Consider the following 17,018-nt stretch of genomic DNA (forward strand, 5'->3'; position numbering starts at 1 on the left):
ATATCAGTATTAGCATTTCAAATATAAATTATAATTTCATTTTTTGGCGATAGTAATTGTAACATTCTTCATTTTTTATTTGTACTATTTTTTTTTTGTATGGAAAAACCTTATTGTGTTAATTTTATGAAAACCAAAAAGACGTGTCTATTCCTTAATTGCCACTAAATCATGCAATAATATCCTAAAATAATAATTTTTATTAAAAAAAAATTTTTTTAAAAAAAATTGTAATATAAACCAAAATAATTTTTCCCCGTCTGTCTCCTATGTGAATTATAAAAAAATAATTATACTTGAAATAAATAAATAAATAATATTATTTTTAAGAACAAATGTATTACAATTTATATTTATTTATATAAAAATAGTTATACCTAAATTTTAGATTTAAATTTAATAATATGATTTAATTTTTTAAAAAATATCTTTTTTATTTTTCAAAAGAAAACCAAAATAATTTGTCCTTTGGATCAGACTAGCAAAGTAACACAGGGATTGCTTATGAACCCCCAAATTTCGATCCGCAGCTCATGACATGTGGAAATGACAGGAATAACCTTATATGTTTTATAATTTAATCCTAACTTTTTGTCTTCTTCTTCTTGTAGTAGTGTACCCCTGCGCCACGTTCCTTTCTTAATTTTATACTTAACGCCTTTGAAATTTAAGTAGTTGGTGTACATAAGATATATATTTAAACAATATTTTTTATTTATGAGTAACTATTATAACTAACTTTCATTTAATATGGTTAAAAACTTGTTGATATGAGTGAAATATTCTATATCCATGGTTGGTGGAGAGAAAAAGATATGGAAATTTTTGTCTTTGTAAAATGCAACAATTTCTCATCCGTTCACTCACCATTAAATTTGGCTCAACCAACGTGGATACCAAGTAAATGTTTCTTTACTTTTTAAATAAAATTGGGTCTAATAAAAAATTATAGCAGAAAAAATAATTGCCTTGCAACACAATTGATAAGGTACTTATTAAAAAATAATTTTAGTTAATTATACGGAAAACATTCACCTCAATAAAATCTAAATTCAATTATATAATATTAATATCATTTTTTAATCCAAAACTTTAAAACACTTTTTTATCTTTATATAATATTTTTTTATTTAATGTGAAATTTAAACTTATACTTGAATTTTCAATATATTTTTATATGTTATTAAAAAAAATTAAGTTTCTAAAAACATTATAATATATTTGAAAAAGATTCATGTCCTACCATTTTTATTCTTTTACATAAGATAGATGATGTTTTGAAACTTAACCAACAATATATAAAAAACATGTATGGATGGTCAGAAAAGAAAAATGTATTATGTTATGTATGTAAAGACAATGCATGTGTATAAACAAGTATTTCGTCTTCCTATAAAAACATTAAAATAGCTGAATATAAATTTGATAAATTATTCGAGATCCAGATGCACGGTTTGTCCCGTACATTTCATCTCTCTCATTATAATCTGAATTTAATACAGTACTTTCATACTATCATTAAAATGTTTGTTTGATAAAAATATACAAACAACACGTTTCTCTGTCCAAGGGTTTCTAGGGACCTAAAATATAGATAATAATATAATATACTCTGCATCTTCAACAATCAAAATTTAAATTACCTGACAAAAAGATCCTAATATGACCCTACACAAGTTACAGTGAAAATGCATATATACATATATATATATATATATATATATATATATATATATATATAACTCCTTTTGTAAGGTCCTCAAAAAATTATATGAGTTAGGGGTCCTATTTTCTGAGACAGTCAGGCCCAAAGGGCCAAAGACACCTTGATCTTAGAAGAGATTCCTTCATTTTCCAGCTCTGATTTCATTACCCAGTTTCTCTTTCTCTCTCTAGACTCATCTCCATTTTCTTCTTCTTCTTGCTCTGACTTCTCTACCTTTCCACCACTTTCCACCGTTTAAATTTCAAATAGGTGGTATTCTTTCACTCACAAAGTTGAGGGCTTCCATTCTATCCGATTAGATTTTCATTTGGACGGATAAGTCAAATTCTCCACTCTTCTTGATATTAGGGCATGCAACTTTACTGGTTGCATGAAGCTCATTTTGATCCTCTGTCTATTATAGCTCTAAGAGCTGTTTTCCATCACCAATTAGGTGGTTGTAGGTCACTGTTTAGATTTTCGCTGAGAAGGCACTGTTAGGGCATTCTAGTTGGTTGTACTGTTTGACTTCCAGGTAAGGGGAGCTAGTTATGTTTTGTTTGAATTATAAGATGTGTATGCTTGAAAATTTATGATTAACTACTGTTGAGTTATATTTTGTGGTGAGCATGTTGATTTGCATTTGCTGGATGTGTGGAAGTTGTGTATCTATGGTGTACTGAACCTTGTTTGACTTGGATGAGTGTGTGTTGGCTATACTGGATTTCTGGAATGGAGTAAGAACTGTATAAAATAGTTAAAATGGATAGTGAGGGGGTACATGTACTATTTTAGCTTACTGTGAATGGAAGTGAGATAGGGAAATGGGGAAATTGGAGTCTAAAACACCCTAGGACAGTTTGGATGAATTAGATAAATAACTTGGGACTTGTTGAGAGTACTGTCTTGGTAGGATAGAAGAATCTTAAAAACCTGAGTTGGCACATCCCTGATCATAGAGCAGCCCTGGCCTGATCCAGTCAGTTGTGACTAGTCATATGTGCTGGCGTCGAAGGTGAAACTGATGCGTTCAGACATCTGATTCTTCTCCGGTGACCAATGGGGCAGTTGGGATAGTTTAGAGGGGTCAATGGAACTGGTGAGGGGTCAGAGAACTGAGTAAGTTTTGAGATAATGGTTGAAATGAGATTGTGTCCATAAGTTGTAGGGATTGATGTTTTAAAAGGTAAAACGAAATTTAATCACTTTAGATTAGTACTGGGAGGATTTGGATCATCTAGACAAGAGTAATTACACTTAATAATCGAATTGGAGTTCTTAGAAGTTAGCCAAGAGTACTAGAAATGGTAAGGATTAGTGTGATTGAGTGATTATGCATAATTCGCGTTCTGCCAATTATGCAGTGTCGCTATGCGAGTTGTTTCGCATAGCGAGACCCTGTATAGGGTGCTCACTGTCTTGATAATTCGTTGTGCGAGCTGGTGCGCCGTGCGAATTATTAGGGGGTGATGCTCACTGTTTATGGACTCGCCATGGCGAATCCTATCGCTATGCAACTGGTGGTGGTCTGGAATCACTGGCCATTTAATTCGAAGGGCGAGTGAGGCGCATAGCGAGAACTTTGGGGAGGTTGGTCTCTGTCTGGGTTCCCGCATAGCGACCTGGGTGCGCTATGCGAGAGGTTGAAGTCTGATGAGTGTTGTGACTTAATTCGCAATGCGAATTAAGGTGTGCGTTGTGCGAGAGCCTCCTGTCTCGCCTTGCGAGTAGGATGCGCTGTGCGAATTCTTTTGATGCCAGCCTTTTCTTTTATTCTCTCTTGATTGATTCTAGTATGTGAAGTGTTTGGCATGCCTAAAATGATCTGATCATGTGATTTATGTGGGGTGTGTATGTATTCACTGTGATAATATGATGGTATCTGGATATTCATGTATGTGTTAAGTTTCAAAGTGTCAGTACGGTTCATGAACGTAATTCCATGGTCCTCAAGGAGAGGATGCATGGTGGTGCCTGGTGGTGTGTAGAATGATTGCATGGTAGCTCAGTCTTGGGGGTTTTCCTGACGCTCCAATGGTCTTTCATTCTCAAGTAGAGAGGATTGATCCATGTGGTGAGGAGTAGCAGGAGGTCCTAGTCTTGGAGGCTCCCAGTATGCTCCAGGGAGTGGAACAGACTAACCTCGTGAGTATGGTAGGGTGGAACCCATTGGCAACAGCTTTGCAAAGCAGTAGAGGCCACCACGAGTGCATGACCCGCCATAGCTCGGTAATCATTCTGGTCCGGACGTGCCGGTCTATAAAGCAACGAGTCTTGTGATGTCAATGTACCATGTTTGAGTGACTTTTGCATGTCGTGTGTGATTGAATAACATGATTTTTATATCTAGCTCACCCTTGCTTGTTTGTGTTGCTTGGGTATGTTTCTTCTTGCGATGATCATCCAATTGGATGAGAACAGATGGCGAGGAGGTTCCTTTGGAGAACAGCTCTGAAAGTTGAGAACAATGCTGCTGCCTAGTCTCCTATGATACTATTAGTTGATCTTATATTCTAGGATATTATTTTCCATTTCAGCTTATATTTTATATCTTTTTGGAGTTTAAGCTTATATTCTGAAGTTACTTAGATGATGACTGTAATCCTAGTTACTCTCACTGCTTTCCTATATTATGCATGTGGACGTCTTTATTATATATGCTTTCTTCGGATGTTACACCTTTTTACTTTACATCTCCAATAATTATAAATATTTTCTTGTTTTAACATTTTCTCATAGGTAAAACTATTTTAATTTCCATACTTTTTCTTAGACTTTGTAGAATTAAATTAAAATTTTAAGATAAAAAATAAACATAATTTGTTACTTACCTTAACTTAAGTTGCTAATAAAACAGTTATTAAAATAGTATGCTTTTTAATTTATTAATTGATAAAAGTACGACATATACACCTGAAATAAAATATAAAGCTACAGATACCTATTCTCTGTCTAGAAAAACTAAAGGTTGAAAAATGCATTTGTTTTATATACTTAAACATTTAGAGATCTAAAAGTTAAAATATTTGAAATATTTAAAAAGATATATAAATATTTTTTTTCTTTTCACCAGAGTTAAATCTTACTTCCCGTCAGTAATCAATCATCAAGTCGTAAACACTTATTATATATTATTAGTACTTATCAGCAGAGAAATCACATAGATAATAATATTAAGAGAAAACAATAACAAACAGAGAGAGAAACTGGTGTACCACCACCGACACATCCACATGGTTATTTATTTGACAACTACTAGAAAATCTGAACTCTTTTTAAATCTTTATATATATATATATATATATATATATATATATATATATATATATATATATATATATATATATATATATATATATTTATTTATTTATTTTAATCTACTACTTGAGGCATCAAATTAATTAAGCATTGAAAATAAATAATTGTTTGGATCTACGTTAATTACACTAGTCACATGATTTGACCTATGTTTATAATGGTCGCCAGCCAACCCTAAATCTGATTTTATGTTTGACTGCTTCTTCTCTTTCTATGTTGTCGTTTCTAAATTTTGTCATATGCTTGTGGATCTAATCAGTATATTTTTTTTCCGCATATTTTGTTACGTTTTTCAACTCTGATATGTTTTATCTTATTTTTACATATATTTTAAATATTTTATTGAGGTAGAGATAAAATATATCTTCCCCATAGAATACACAATATTCTGTAATGGATTTGAGGTGTGTATGTATAAATGAAAAAAGAAAATTCAAAGACGACTTTTTGCTTTACTTATATATTATTATTGAATGACTTATTTTAATATATCCAGATCGTTTAAAAATCGAGATAAAAAACACAATACACATTTTTCTGTTAATCTTCTAAGATGCATTTTAAAGATAAAATATAATATTTTGTACATGGTAATTAACGTCAATAATTAATTCTAACAATGTTTTCTCAATAAATTTAAAATCAAACAAAGTATGATAATAAAATGCACAAAAATATACTTCATAAAAAAGTTGTAAAATAATAGGAAAAAAATTGACAACCCACGTTTCCTCTTACTTCAATTTAACAATATTACGTAGCAATAAAATATTAAATAAAGTTATTTAACTAAAATATTAAATGAAAAATTAAAAAAAATAATTATGGACGAGGAATACAAATTCGAAAGGTTGTCAACCTATCATAACTCAAAACAATAAATAATACTTGAGCATATATAAAATGTAATATTAAGCCAAATATTCATATATTTATTAAATAACTAATTGTTATATATTGTAAATGCTTTAATATTTTGAACACAGTTATTAAAAAAAGATAAATTTGTAATTTTATCACACTGAATAATTTTTACTCGAATCACATGTTTTAAGCCGAAATTCAAGCATTTTTGTTTTGTTTTTGGCTGAATTAGAGCCTGCTAACATTTTTTGCACTACAGCAAGCAGCGAACTGGTGAGCTACTTGAGCTTATAAGGATCTACGATCGAAACAACTATAATTAATAGTTTGAGAATTTAGTGATCTGGCTTACCTTGGACCAAAAAATCACAAATAAAAAGCTTATAATTATTAGTTGAGTGTTTGACACTCAAATGAAGTTTTATTGACGTTGCTCATATTGATAAATTTGATTAAGACATGGAAAACAGCCTACTCATAAAATAATGAAGTCATGGGTAAACATATGGGTTGGATAGAGAGTATCAGAGGACCCATAAATGTGCCCAAAAGTTGGTTTACTTGCGTTGCGTGAAAGATTGTGCGAACCCGCGTGAATGTATGTTTAGGTGTCTTCAACCGAGACACTTATTCTATCTATTAGATAGACACAACATTACAACAACAAAAAGAAATGTTACGTGAACGAAACGAAGACGCCAAGTGTCGTTTTTCTTCGGCTCGTTGAAAAGTTATTGTTGTTTGTCACTTCATGCATTTAGTTCATAGTGTTATGCAAAAGAAAAAAAAGAAGATAGAAATTCTAACTAAACTACAGATTACTTTCAGCAACCTTGGTGACCCACTTTGTAACCAAAGAAGTATACAAAAATAAAAGCAATTTTGTTAGTTTCAGAGACTCTAAACTTGGCGTGGCATCAGGTTTAGGAAATATAAAAGGTGATGGAAGAAATTTTAAAATGTAGCACTGTGTTTCTTTCTTTGACTGGGTTGGCGATTCTGAACTGTGAATTGGTTTGCAAAAGAACTTGATCTCGTCCTCGTCAAAATGTTGTCACGTAACTGACTGGTGTTTATTTAATGTTGAAGTAATATTATGTTAAAATATGTATGTAGTTTATACATCAAACTTTTATTTTTAAAATTAAAATTGTTATGACTTAACTTTTTAAAAAATATATTTCATTTTTTAGATGTAAATTTTTTAATTCTTGTCTCTTAAAGTGAACTGAAATGGTTGGTTGTCATGGTAGAAAATACAATTTAATTAAGTGGTTCGGCATATTATATTCCCAATTTTGACATCTATACTTTTAGTGGATTCCTTCACAAATGTGAAATCTTTTATACATTGATTTCACATAGAAGATTATAAGTAATAGAATATTACATCTTATATCATCCATGCATATTTAGTTTCGGACATATTATATTTAATTCTCGCATTAAGAACATATATAAGATATGATTAAAAGTTTAATTAAATCAACACACGAATCAATATAAATTTCATTTATAGATTAATTTTGTGAGACTATATTAGATTTACAATTCATGCCTAGATTAAAAAATATTTGAGTGTTTTTTTTTAATTTGTAGTTGAAATGTCACCTTGTTCGAGAGTTCATTTTAAAATGAACGTGGAGGCTAAAAAAAAATTATAAAGCTATTATTTCAAAACTAATGAGATAAAATTTGGATGAGCTACTGTTATTTGACAATTTTTTTATAATATTGCTGATTATGATATTTTCAAATAAATTTTATTTTTTATAATGAAATTAAAATATATAATTAATCATTTTAATTTATATTTTAAAAAAAGTGTGCTAGAAATCATGCATAGATTAAAATTAAAATATTTTGACATATTACATAAGTTAGACCAATTGAATTATATTTAAGATTCACTGTCAAGATAAAAAAGAAATAAAAAACATAAAAGAAAAGAAAAAGAAAATAAAATATGTAGAGTACACTCTAACAACAATATAAAATATTTAATAACAACATCTATCCTTACATGTGCTTTCATTAAGTATAATTAATATGTTAACCTATATAAAATGCAAGAAGTTGTAAAGCCATTCCTATGCAGATTTTTATAGAATAAATAACAAAAAATGTTTTTAACAATAAAAAAACATTGCAAATAATTATACAAATAATTAATATAAGGCAGGCTAGGTCATGTTAGGTAGAGAGAAAAAATAGAGATGCCACCTTACGTTTATGGAATGAAATCAATAAAAGAAAAACAATCAAATAACATATATTATACTTTCGGTCTCTTCATTGGAATGATAAATCCAACTCAACCAAATTAAAAGAAACGATACAAGCATAACAGCACAACATTTATACGAATAATATTTATAACTTCCAAAATTTGCAGTAGTTAAGAAGGATTTTTATAATTTGCAATTAGTAGACATGTGATACAGTGCATATGCAGACTTTACATATACATCAAAGTCTATGTAAAAAAAATGGATATATAATAAATGTTCAAATATTTTTTAGTTTTCTAACTTTTCAATATAAGTTTATTTTTAGTTCTTTAAATGTATTACTAATACTTAGTTTTGCAATTTAAAAAAAAAAATCTGAGTTTCGCATCCAAATGAATATTTAAAAAAAAATAATAAAATGTTTAAGATAAAATGCAAAAAATATTACATAAATAGTTTCCATTGTAAATAATTTAGTCACAGAAACAAAATATTTATGATATTTAAAGAAAGGGGCAAAAAGATACTTTTCTTTCTCTTTAGAGCCAAATGTTTTGTAATAGATTTTGACGACTATTTATTTAACAAATTTAAATAATTGAGATTTTAAACATTAATAGATTTTTCATTTATATTTAAGAAAAATAAAAACAAACCTAAGAAATCGTGATTCGTGAGAGGCGAGCGTTTGAACTAGTTTCAGAAATTTTGAATGCAGTATTTTTTTAAACAAATTTTGATTGTTAATTAAACTAGAAATTTTCAACAGTGTGCGCAATAAATGTTAGAGTAACTGTTGAATAGTAGTAATTATTAAATAAATTGTAATTTAAATCCTGCTTTAATTGAAGACAAGACCGGGTGTGAATTCTGTTCCTGGTGAAACCTTAAAAAGCCCGGCAAACACTGTTCTGTGTCTATAAGTATCCCTCTTCTTCTTCCTTCTTCTCTCGCATAAAACCTTCCCACATTTCTCTATTGTGTATTTGGCGCATAGTGCATTGTTTGGCCCATTAATTAATCAAGGAAGCTCCACCTTCTGGCTTCTTCTGCTGTGCCAACTGTGCATCTGTGTGTTGTTTCTTTCACAAACTCGCACCGGCAGCAAAGCCAGAATGGGAAACCTCTTCTGGCCTGGCATTGTTGCAGCACTTGTTTTTGGCTTCTGGGTTGATGCTTTTTCAGCCTTTCAATATCACTACTTCAATGAAACCGAGTTCTCTTTGTTGGAGGCTCGAGAACAACCATATTCGTCCCTCATTGGGAGGTCTCCTCTTATGGTAGGACTCACACTCATTCCAAGTGCTGCTGCCAAAGGAGCAGGTACCATTTAGCTCGAACCTCTTTATTTTTCATCTCATGAAAGTTTGGAACTGAGTTCATCAGCTGTTCTGTTGTTTTTTCTGATGAGATCCATTGTCGTTTAGAATATAGTTTATCTAATTAGAAATCGCTTCAATTAGTCTTGTTGCACATGTACCTAGAGATTAAAGCATACATAGAACCAAGGTGGGTGGTTAAGGTTCTGCTATGAATTTTGACCTTTCCCATGGGTCTAGATTTGAATCCCGTGATGAAAATTTCTCTGCTTGGTGAACAACTCTTTCTTGTAAGATCCCCTGAAAGCTGGGGACTAATTGAGTAGTTACAACTCTTCTCTTGGCGGATCTCTTCATGCCATTGGTGTCCTACCTAGAAGTATATACTTAACCTTATCATGGAAAAATGAAGCATATAATGACCCTTATTTTTGGGTAATAGACATGATTTTGATGCCCTTTAATTTAGCTGAATATACTTTTTTTTTTCTTTTTGTTGTGTTGTGGCAGTTTGCTTGGATGGAACATTGCCTGGCTATCATTTACATCGGGGATATGGATCAGGAGCTAACAGCTGGATTGTTAATTTAGAGGTATCAATGAAATGAAATTGGGTTTTCAAACTAATCAATGCCACGTGCTTGTTTTTATTTCTACTTAATAGATTTAGATGTGTCCACCAAAATAATATCCAATGAAAGTTTACTAGTACAAAGGTTGTTGAGTAAGCATTTATAGTTAAAATAAAATACTGTCGGAGTCAATCTTTATTGTGTGCGAAAAGACAATGATTGAAATACTCTTAGAAATAATTTGGGATCCGAATATGTCATGTACGGGTGTTTTGAAGTGTGGGCGAAACAAGTTCCCTTTTGTGCTATAAAGAATTCTGTGGATATTTAAGTGAGAATCCTGTGACAGGGAGGTGGGTGGTGTAATGACGTTAAATCATGTGTTTATCGCAAGAAAACACGGCGTGGATCATCAAGATTCATGGAGAAACAGATACCATTTACAGGAATATTAAGCAATAGTGCTGAAGATAATCCAGGTTTTCATTCAATTAAACAACCTGAACTGCTCTATTTTTGCTTTCTACATCACCAGCCCCCTTTCCCTCATTTCCTGTTCCCTTTGGTTGCAGATTTTTTCAACTGGAACAGAGTGAAAATTCGTTATTGTGATGGTGCATCGTTTGCCGGGGATAGTGAACATCAGGTAAATTTTTATGGTTTGGTCTTATTGAAAATTTAAATCACGTTGAAGTACCTTATAATAGTAGTTCAGTGTGAGCAATAACATTCTTTGCAGTAAATAGATTTGATAATTCCAAAGGACAATACACAGGATACCAAAGCTTCAGTTTTTTTCTGAAACTTTTATTTTTGACATGTTTCTTGGAGATGTCTGCAAGGATCTGAATTAGACAAGGCCTTCATTTTCTTTGCTGTTATCCAACTTTCTTCCTTCAGTTTGTATAGTTGTAACAACATCTGTTAATGTTAGCTGTAGATACATTTATTTTTCTTGGATATAGTTAGGGGTGGATAAGCACAATTTTATCATAACAGTTCTGAGTGAGGCATGTTGAAGAAAAGATTCACATCACGTACATTGTTTTACATTAGACAATACTTACTTGTAAATATCATCTCATGAGACAGGCTGCTCAACTACAATTTAGAGGACAACGTATATGGTTGGCTGCAGTGGAAGATTTGATGTCAAAGGGAATGAGATTTGCCAAGCAGGTTGTACACTCATGCACACATACAATGCTACTTAATCTTTCTTCTCACAATAGATACTATTTTTTTCTTCAGGCTATGCTTTCTGGATGCTCCGCCGGTGGTCTGGCTACGATTATACACTGTGATGAATTTCGAGGGTTTTTCCCACACACTACCAAAGTGAAGTGTCTCAGTGATGCAGGGTTATTTCTTGATGCGTATGTGGCTAAATGCACTATTTTATTGCATGAATGCGTTTCCATTGTTACCACAGGATTTTCGGTCCTTCAATTGTTGGTTAATTCCTCCCTTGAATTACAGGATTGACGTGTCTAGGGGACATAGCATCAGGAATCTTTTCAGTGGTGTCGTAGAGCTGCAGGTACCACAACATTTTCAGGCCACCAATTTACTATATTATGAAAGCAAAATCTATTACAACATCTCCTGTTTTGTTGTCATCTTAACCATTGACTCATAGTGTTTGGTTAAACTATTTCAAATAAGCTTAATATGAAATAAAATGCCATTTATATTCAAACTCCATGTTGGATACATGCTGTTTTTAATCATGAACTTTTGGCAAGGTTTTTCACCAAACCTGAGTAGGAATTTTTTGCGGTTAAATTGAATTTTTAAAATCATTGTTTAATTTGAAATGAGGATCTGCCAGTTGCCAATTAGTTCGCAAGGTTTGAAATTTGGCCATTTTTACATTCTTATGATTCTACTACTTGATGGTAAATATTTTGTTCATCCATTGCAGGGAGTGCAGAAGAATCTACCTCGCACTTGTACTAATCACCTCGATCCCACTTCGGTAATCATTGATACTCTGAAAATGTAGAAAATTAAGTTTCATTTGAATGGATTTCTGGAGATTAGATGATCCATAATTTGTTGCTTGCTCTGAGTTGGACTTTCAGTGATGTATCCTTTTTTACCCCTCTTTCAGTGCTTCTTCCCTCAGAACTTGATTGCCAATATTAGAACCCCGCTATTCATTCTTAATACCGCTTATGACTCATGGCAGGTAAATGTCTGATTTTGTATATGGTTATTGTCTTAATTCCTGATAAATCATGCATTAAATCAATTGTAGACATATTACACTAAAGAAATATTTTCTGTTTATCAACAGATACAATCAAGCTTAGCTCCTTCATCGGCTGATCCCCGTGGCTATTGGCATGATTGTAGATTAAATCATGCTAAATGTACTGCTTCACAAATCCAATATTTGCAAGGTGGTTTGACTACGAGATAGCTTTCATTAAAAGTTGAAAAAGGTCTTGAATAAATTAGTCAGTGTAAACGTCTTTTTACTGTATCTAATGCAGGATTCAGGAATCAAATGCTGAATGGTATTAAAAGCTTCTCAAGATCATATCAGAATGGATTATTCATAAATTCATGTTTTGCTCACTGCCAATCTGAGAGGCAGGATACATGGTTTGCAGACAATTCTCCTGTCATTGGGAACAAGGTGGGTTCATCATGTCTCTAATGCAGCTTTAGTTAAGAATCGTGCATCTTCGTACGCGGAGGAGTTTGAATACTAGATTGAGCATACTATTACTAAATGATGATTTCATTTTTTTCCCATAATTCACCTTGAGAAAAGTTCTAGGAAATTGTAAATGCATGCTTAATTTATTGGCCATATATGTTTGCTAATGGAATGTGCTTTTTGATGGTGTTTGCTTGCGAATACTTCATCCTTATACTCTGAAGTAGAGTATGCTTCTAGTTAGACGTTATATATATATTAAGTATCAATTGCTTTGAAGTATTTTGTTTACTTTATTTATTCTTGATCTCCGCCAAGACATTGTTGTTTTAAGCAATCGCAATATTCAATGTCTTGATACGTGCTGGTTCAGCAAGAAAAAAGTTGAATTAAAAATGAGAATAAAGCTGAAGCCTTGCACTATTATTGTGCAACTCAAGGGTCTGTTACTATTTATCAGGTAGCCTCAAATCATTACACAGTAGGTTATCCAGTGGTGTTGATTCTATAATCTTCCATGAGACTTCTATTTACAATCTAATCCTTTTTAGTGTCTGTCTTTGATCTCTGAAGCTAGTATATGCAGTTTCCTTATGCTTCCTTTTTAAAATTTAAGATCTTCTTGTCTAAACTCTAAAGTATGTGCATTGACAATATGCAGGCAATTGCTCTGGCTGTTGGAGACTGGTATTTCGACCGAGCAGTTGTTAAGGCCATTGATTGCCCTTACCCTTGTGATAATACGTGCCACCATCTTGTCTTCAGATGAGCCAAATTTCATCAATGGTCACGATTTCGTTAGTCTCATTCCTTTGGACCTTATTACACTCGATTAGGAATATGCTATTGAATTATGAGGAATGCAAGTAAGAACACACTTTTGGACACATTTTGTTAACACATCTTATTATTAGGTGAAATTCATGCAAGACTTACACAATTATGTAAGTCTCATTCTCTCTTTCATGGGAATTGTATGACATTCACCAAATAGTATCGTGTTAAGAGAAATAGGTCAAAAGGTGAGAGCATTTCTCGTTTATTTATCATCAAGGCCAATAAAAGAAAATGGTTGTTTGAAGTGCAAATTTAATAAGCCTTTTCCATGATTTAGAAATTGGTGGAAGTAGTTTTGGTGTATAGATTAATTAGTTGAGAAAGCTGAGGCAAACGCCTTTAGTTTTTTGCAAAAATTGGCAGAAGTAAGGAACTGTTAGACTATATATATGCACTGTAATACAGTAAGCGAGTAAGCATTGACGGAGGTTGAATGAGATAATCTCAATCTCATATTTTCCTTTCAGTTTGAATGAAAAGTTCGTCATTATTTCCCTTTTACTGATACTGTGTGAACTTATCTTGTGTTGCATTAACTGTTATTTATCACACAATCTATCTATCTATAACACTAACATGTAAGAGTATGTTTCTGACATATCAACTAATTTGTTTGTGTAATCTTAAGTCTTTAAATATCTTTCTATCTTTCAAATTATAATTTCTACTGTCATGCATCAAACACGACTACTCAGACAAATACAAAATTTGCAGTATTCTTAACTCAGTTTATTGTTTTTACTGTGGATACATAGGGAATAATGTCCTATAATGTTTGCTCCAACTCTTTTCTGTTGTCAATTTTAAATTAAACTGCACATAGAATCTATACAAATAGCTAAAATCTAAATCATTTCAAGCATCACTATCTCCTCTGAGTAGCAGAAGTTCCCTTTCTCAGGATGGCTCAACCTTTTGGAATTAAATTGTATAGGAGGCTTTTAAAGAAGTCATTTACTTAGCCTTAAATTTAAGAAGATCACATATCTAATGTCACAAGTTAATTACAGCAAACTGAAGACAATGATTATCATTTTAGATTTAATCTATTAAATACATTTAAACAATAAAATATTAAACATTTTAAAGCTACACATTGATAAAATAAAAAAATCATTGGTGAGCTATTATCCTTGAAAGTAGTCCACTTAATGAATGAATGAAAAAAAGAGAGTTGAAATTGAAAAGTATGATGAGAAGATATTAGCATCGGTGGTTGGAAATCATTGGTGGATTATGTGATTTAGAAGATGATAATGTTGAGGATATGATGAGGAAAGGTTCCTTCAAATGACTTGACATGTGAAGGCTATTAAAAAACGAGGAGCGAGAAAGATGTAGTTGAAAAGACTGCAGAATTGGACTATCAAAGAACTTAGTTAGAACCAGTTGGATATGTTGTTTTGCTGTTTATAAATGTGATAACCATTTATGGGATTCGTTCTTGTCCTTTAACTGTCACTTTCCTTAATGTTTCCTTTAAAAGGAAAATATCTTAGGCTTTTACCGGCAGTGAAATTAAACATGAATCTTTTTTATTAAATACATACGTCCTATAATATGTAATGGTAAAATATTTAGGCTTTGTTTGGATTGAACATATAATTGGATTGGAGTAGTAGAAATGAGTGGGTTTGAAAAAATAAAGAGGTGGAGGTGGGATTAAGAAAAATATGACAAAAAAATAAGAAGAAAGTTTATTAAAATTCGTGAATAATTTGATGGACTTATATATTATTATTAATTATTATTATTTTTACTAAAATATAAATTTATTTATATTATTATTATTATTATTATAAATTATAATACTTAATATTATTAATGTTATTATTATTATTAATGGAAACACATGTTATGTATATTTATATTTATTTTTTTATGATATTAAATATAATAAAATTATTATTATTATTATAATTATGAAATTAAATGTAAATAATTTTTAAAACTTTATTAAATTAGTTTTTATTTATTTTATAGATAGTTTTATACATAATAAAATGGTTAAATATAAAAAATATTAAATTCAAAAAAATATTAAATTTAAAGAATCGGTAAAATTGGTAAAACAATTATTTTAATTAATTTTATTTATTTAAACAATAATTTTGAAAAACAAAAAAAAATTGAAAATTCTAGGTATAGATTACTATTATTATTACATATGTATATACTTTTCCTAAGTTTTTTGCATACGAGAAAGGAATGTTTAAAAAAAATGAGTCTATTTTACCCCTTTTTTTCAATTTTATTTCAAACTCGTGCTCTTTAGTTTTCGTCGCTATAACAAATATATGTTTAATTACTAAAAAGGACAATCCATTGAATTATTTTTAGGATAAAGATGAGAATATTTGAGTTGATTTCTTTTATTTCTTATGATAATATTATTGGTAAGAACATTTATTAAAATTATTGATGATTATTTTTGAAAATGCTAAATGACCACATTTAACAGGTATGTCGTTCAACGTTTTTTCTTCTACCAGGATTAGTTAATTGATTATGGATTATGGATTATTTGTTTACTGGATTAAATTAAAAATATCAAATAATATAAGCCATTTAAATAATTTTATATGATCTGATAAATATATTATATACACTTATGACGTAAATGCGTTTATAACGAGTTGAGTTTTTATTTGGCGTCCAAAATTACGAGTTTTTACTTGTATCTGCATGTTATCAAACTCTTAGTCTATTAAATAGATTTATAATGAATATGTTTTGTGAAATTTTAGTTATTATAAAGGTAATATTTTTGCCAAATAAAAAAATTATATAAAGATTATGTTTTCACGTTCTCTTCTCCACCAATTTAGATAACGTTAACTCAAATCTTCCTGCACATTTTTTCAAATTAGATTTCAATTGTATATTAATTCAGATGAATATTTTATAATTTTATTAAACATTAAGAAAATTTAACGACAATGTCAAGTGTTTTTTTCACCCTTCTTTATTATCATTTTCTTGTCTTATCTGCCATTTATATAATATTTAATGATTGATATATATATATATATATATATATATATATATATATATATATATATATATATATATATATATATAGGTTTGCTAAATTCATATAACTTCTTAACGTATTAAATTTTAATTGAAAAAAATACTATCATATATTATAGACTTTAAATTTTAAAATTTATGATTTTTTTATTTTGAATTAAAAGTAAAATTTATTAAAATATTCTGATATTTAAAGAATGTCAATTATTTAAATATTCTTAATCTTAAAACTTAAAATCCAAAATATTTAAGAGAATTTTTGTCAATTAAAATTTGATACAGGTTAACTAAGCAAATTTTCTTTATATATATATATATATATATATATATATATATATATATATATATATATATATATATATATATATATATATATATATATATATATTATACAATGTTACTCAAAACTCAAATCAAACTATTATTTTGAAATAAATAATAATAACAATAATAGTAAATATTATAATGTAA

General features: G+C 30.1%; 1 protein-coding gene across 1 annotated transcript; it reads left to right on the forward strand.

Annotated features, from left to right (window-relative positions):
* The first annotated feature begins 9,022 nt into the window (after positions 1-9,022).
* Positions 9,023-14,015, forward strand: LOC124843157 (Pectinacetylesterase family protein). The gene is made up of 12 exons (XM_047319805.2): positions 9,023-9,441; positions 9,948-10,030; positions 10,359-10,488; positions 10,582-10,655; positions 11,102-11,188; positions 11,261-11,385; positions 11,489-11,549; positions 11,934-11,987; positions 12,123-12,200; positions 12,309-12,414; positions 12,508-12,653; positions 13,339-14,015. The coding sequence occupies exons 1-12, from the start codon at positions 9,234-9,236 to the stop codon at positions 13,444-13,446; spliced, it is 1,260 nt and encodes a 419-aa protein (XP_047175761.1). The 5' UTR covers positions 9,023-9,233; the 3' UTR covers positions 13,447-14,015.
* Positions 14,016-17,018: the final 3,003 nt, after the last annotated feature.

The sequence above is a fragment of the Vigna umbellata genome, chromosome 8 (assembly GCF_029865625.1).
Source record: "Vigna umbellata cultivar VRB3 chromosome 8, Vumbellata_1.0, whole genome shotgun sequence".
NCBI lineage: Eukaryota > Viridiplantae > Streptophyta > Magnoliopsida > Fabales > Fabaceae > Vigna > Vigna umbellata.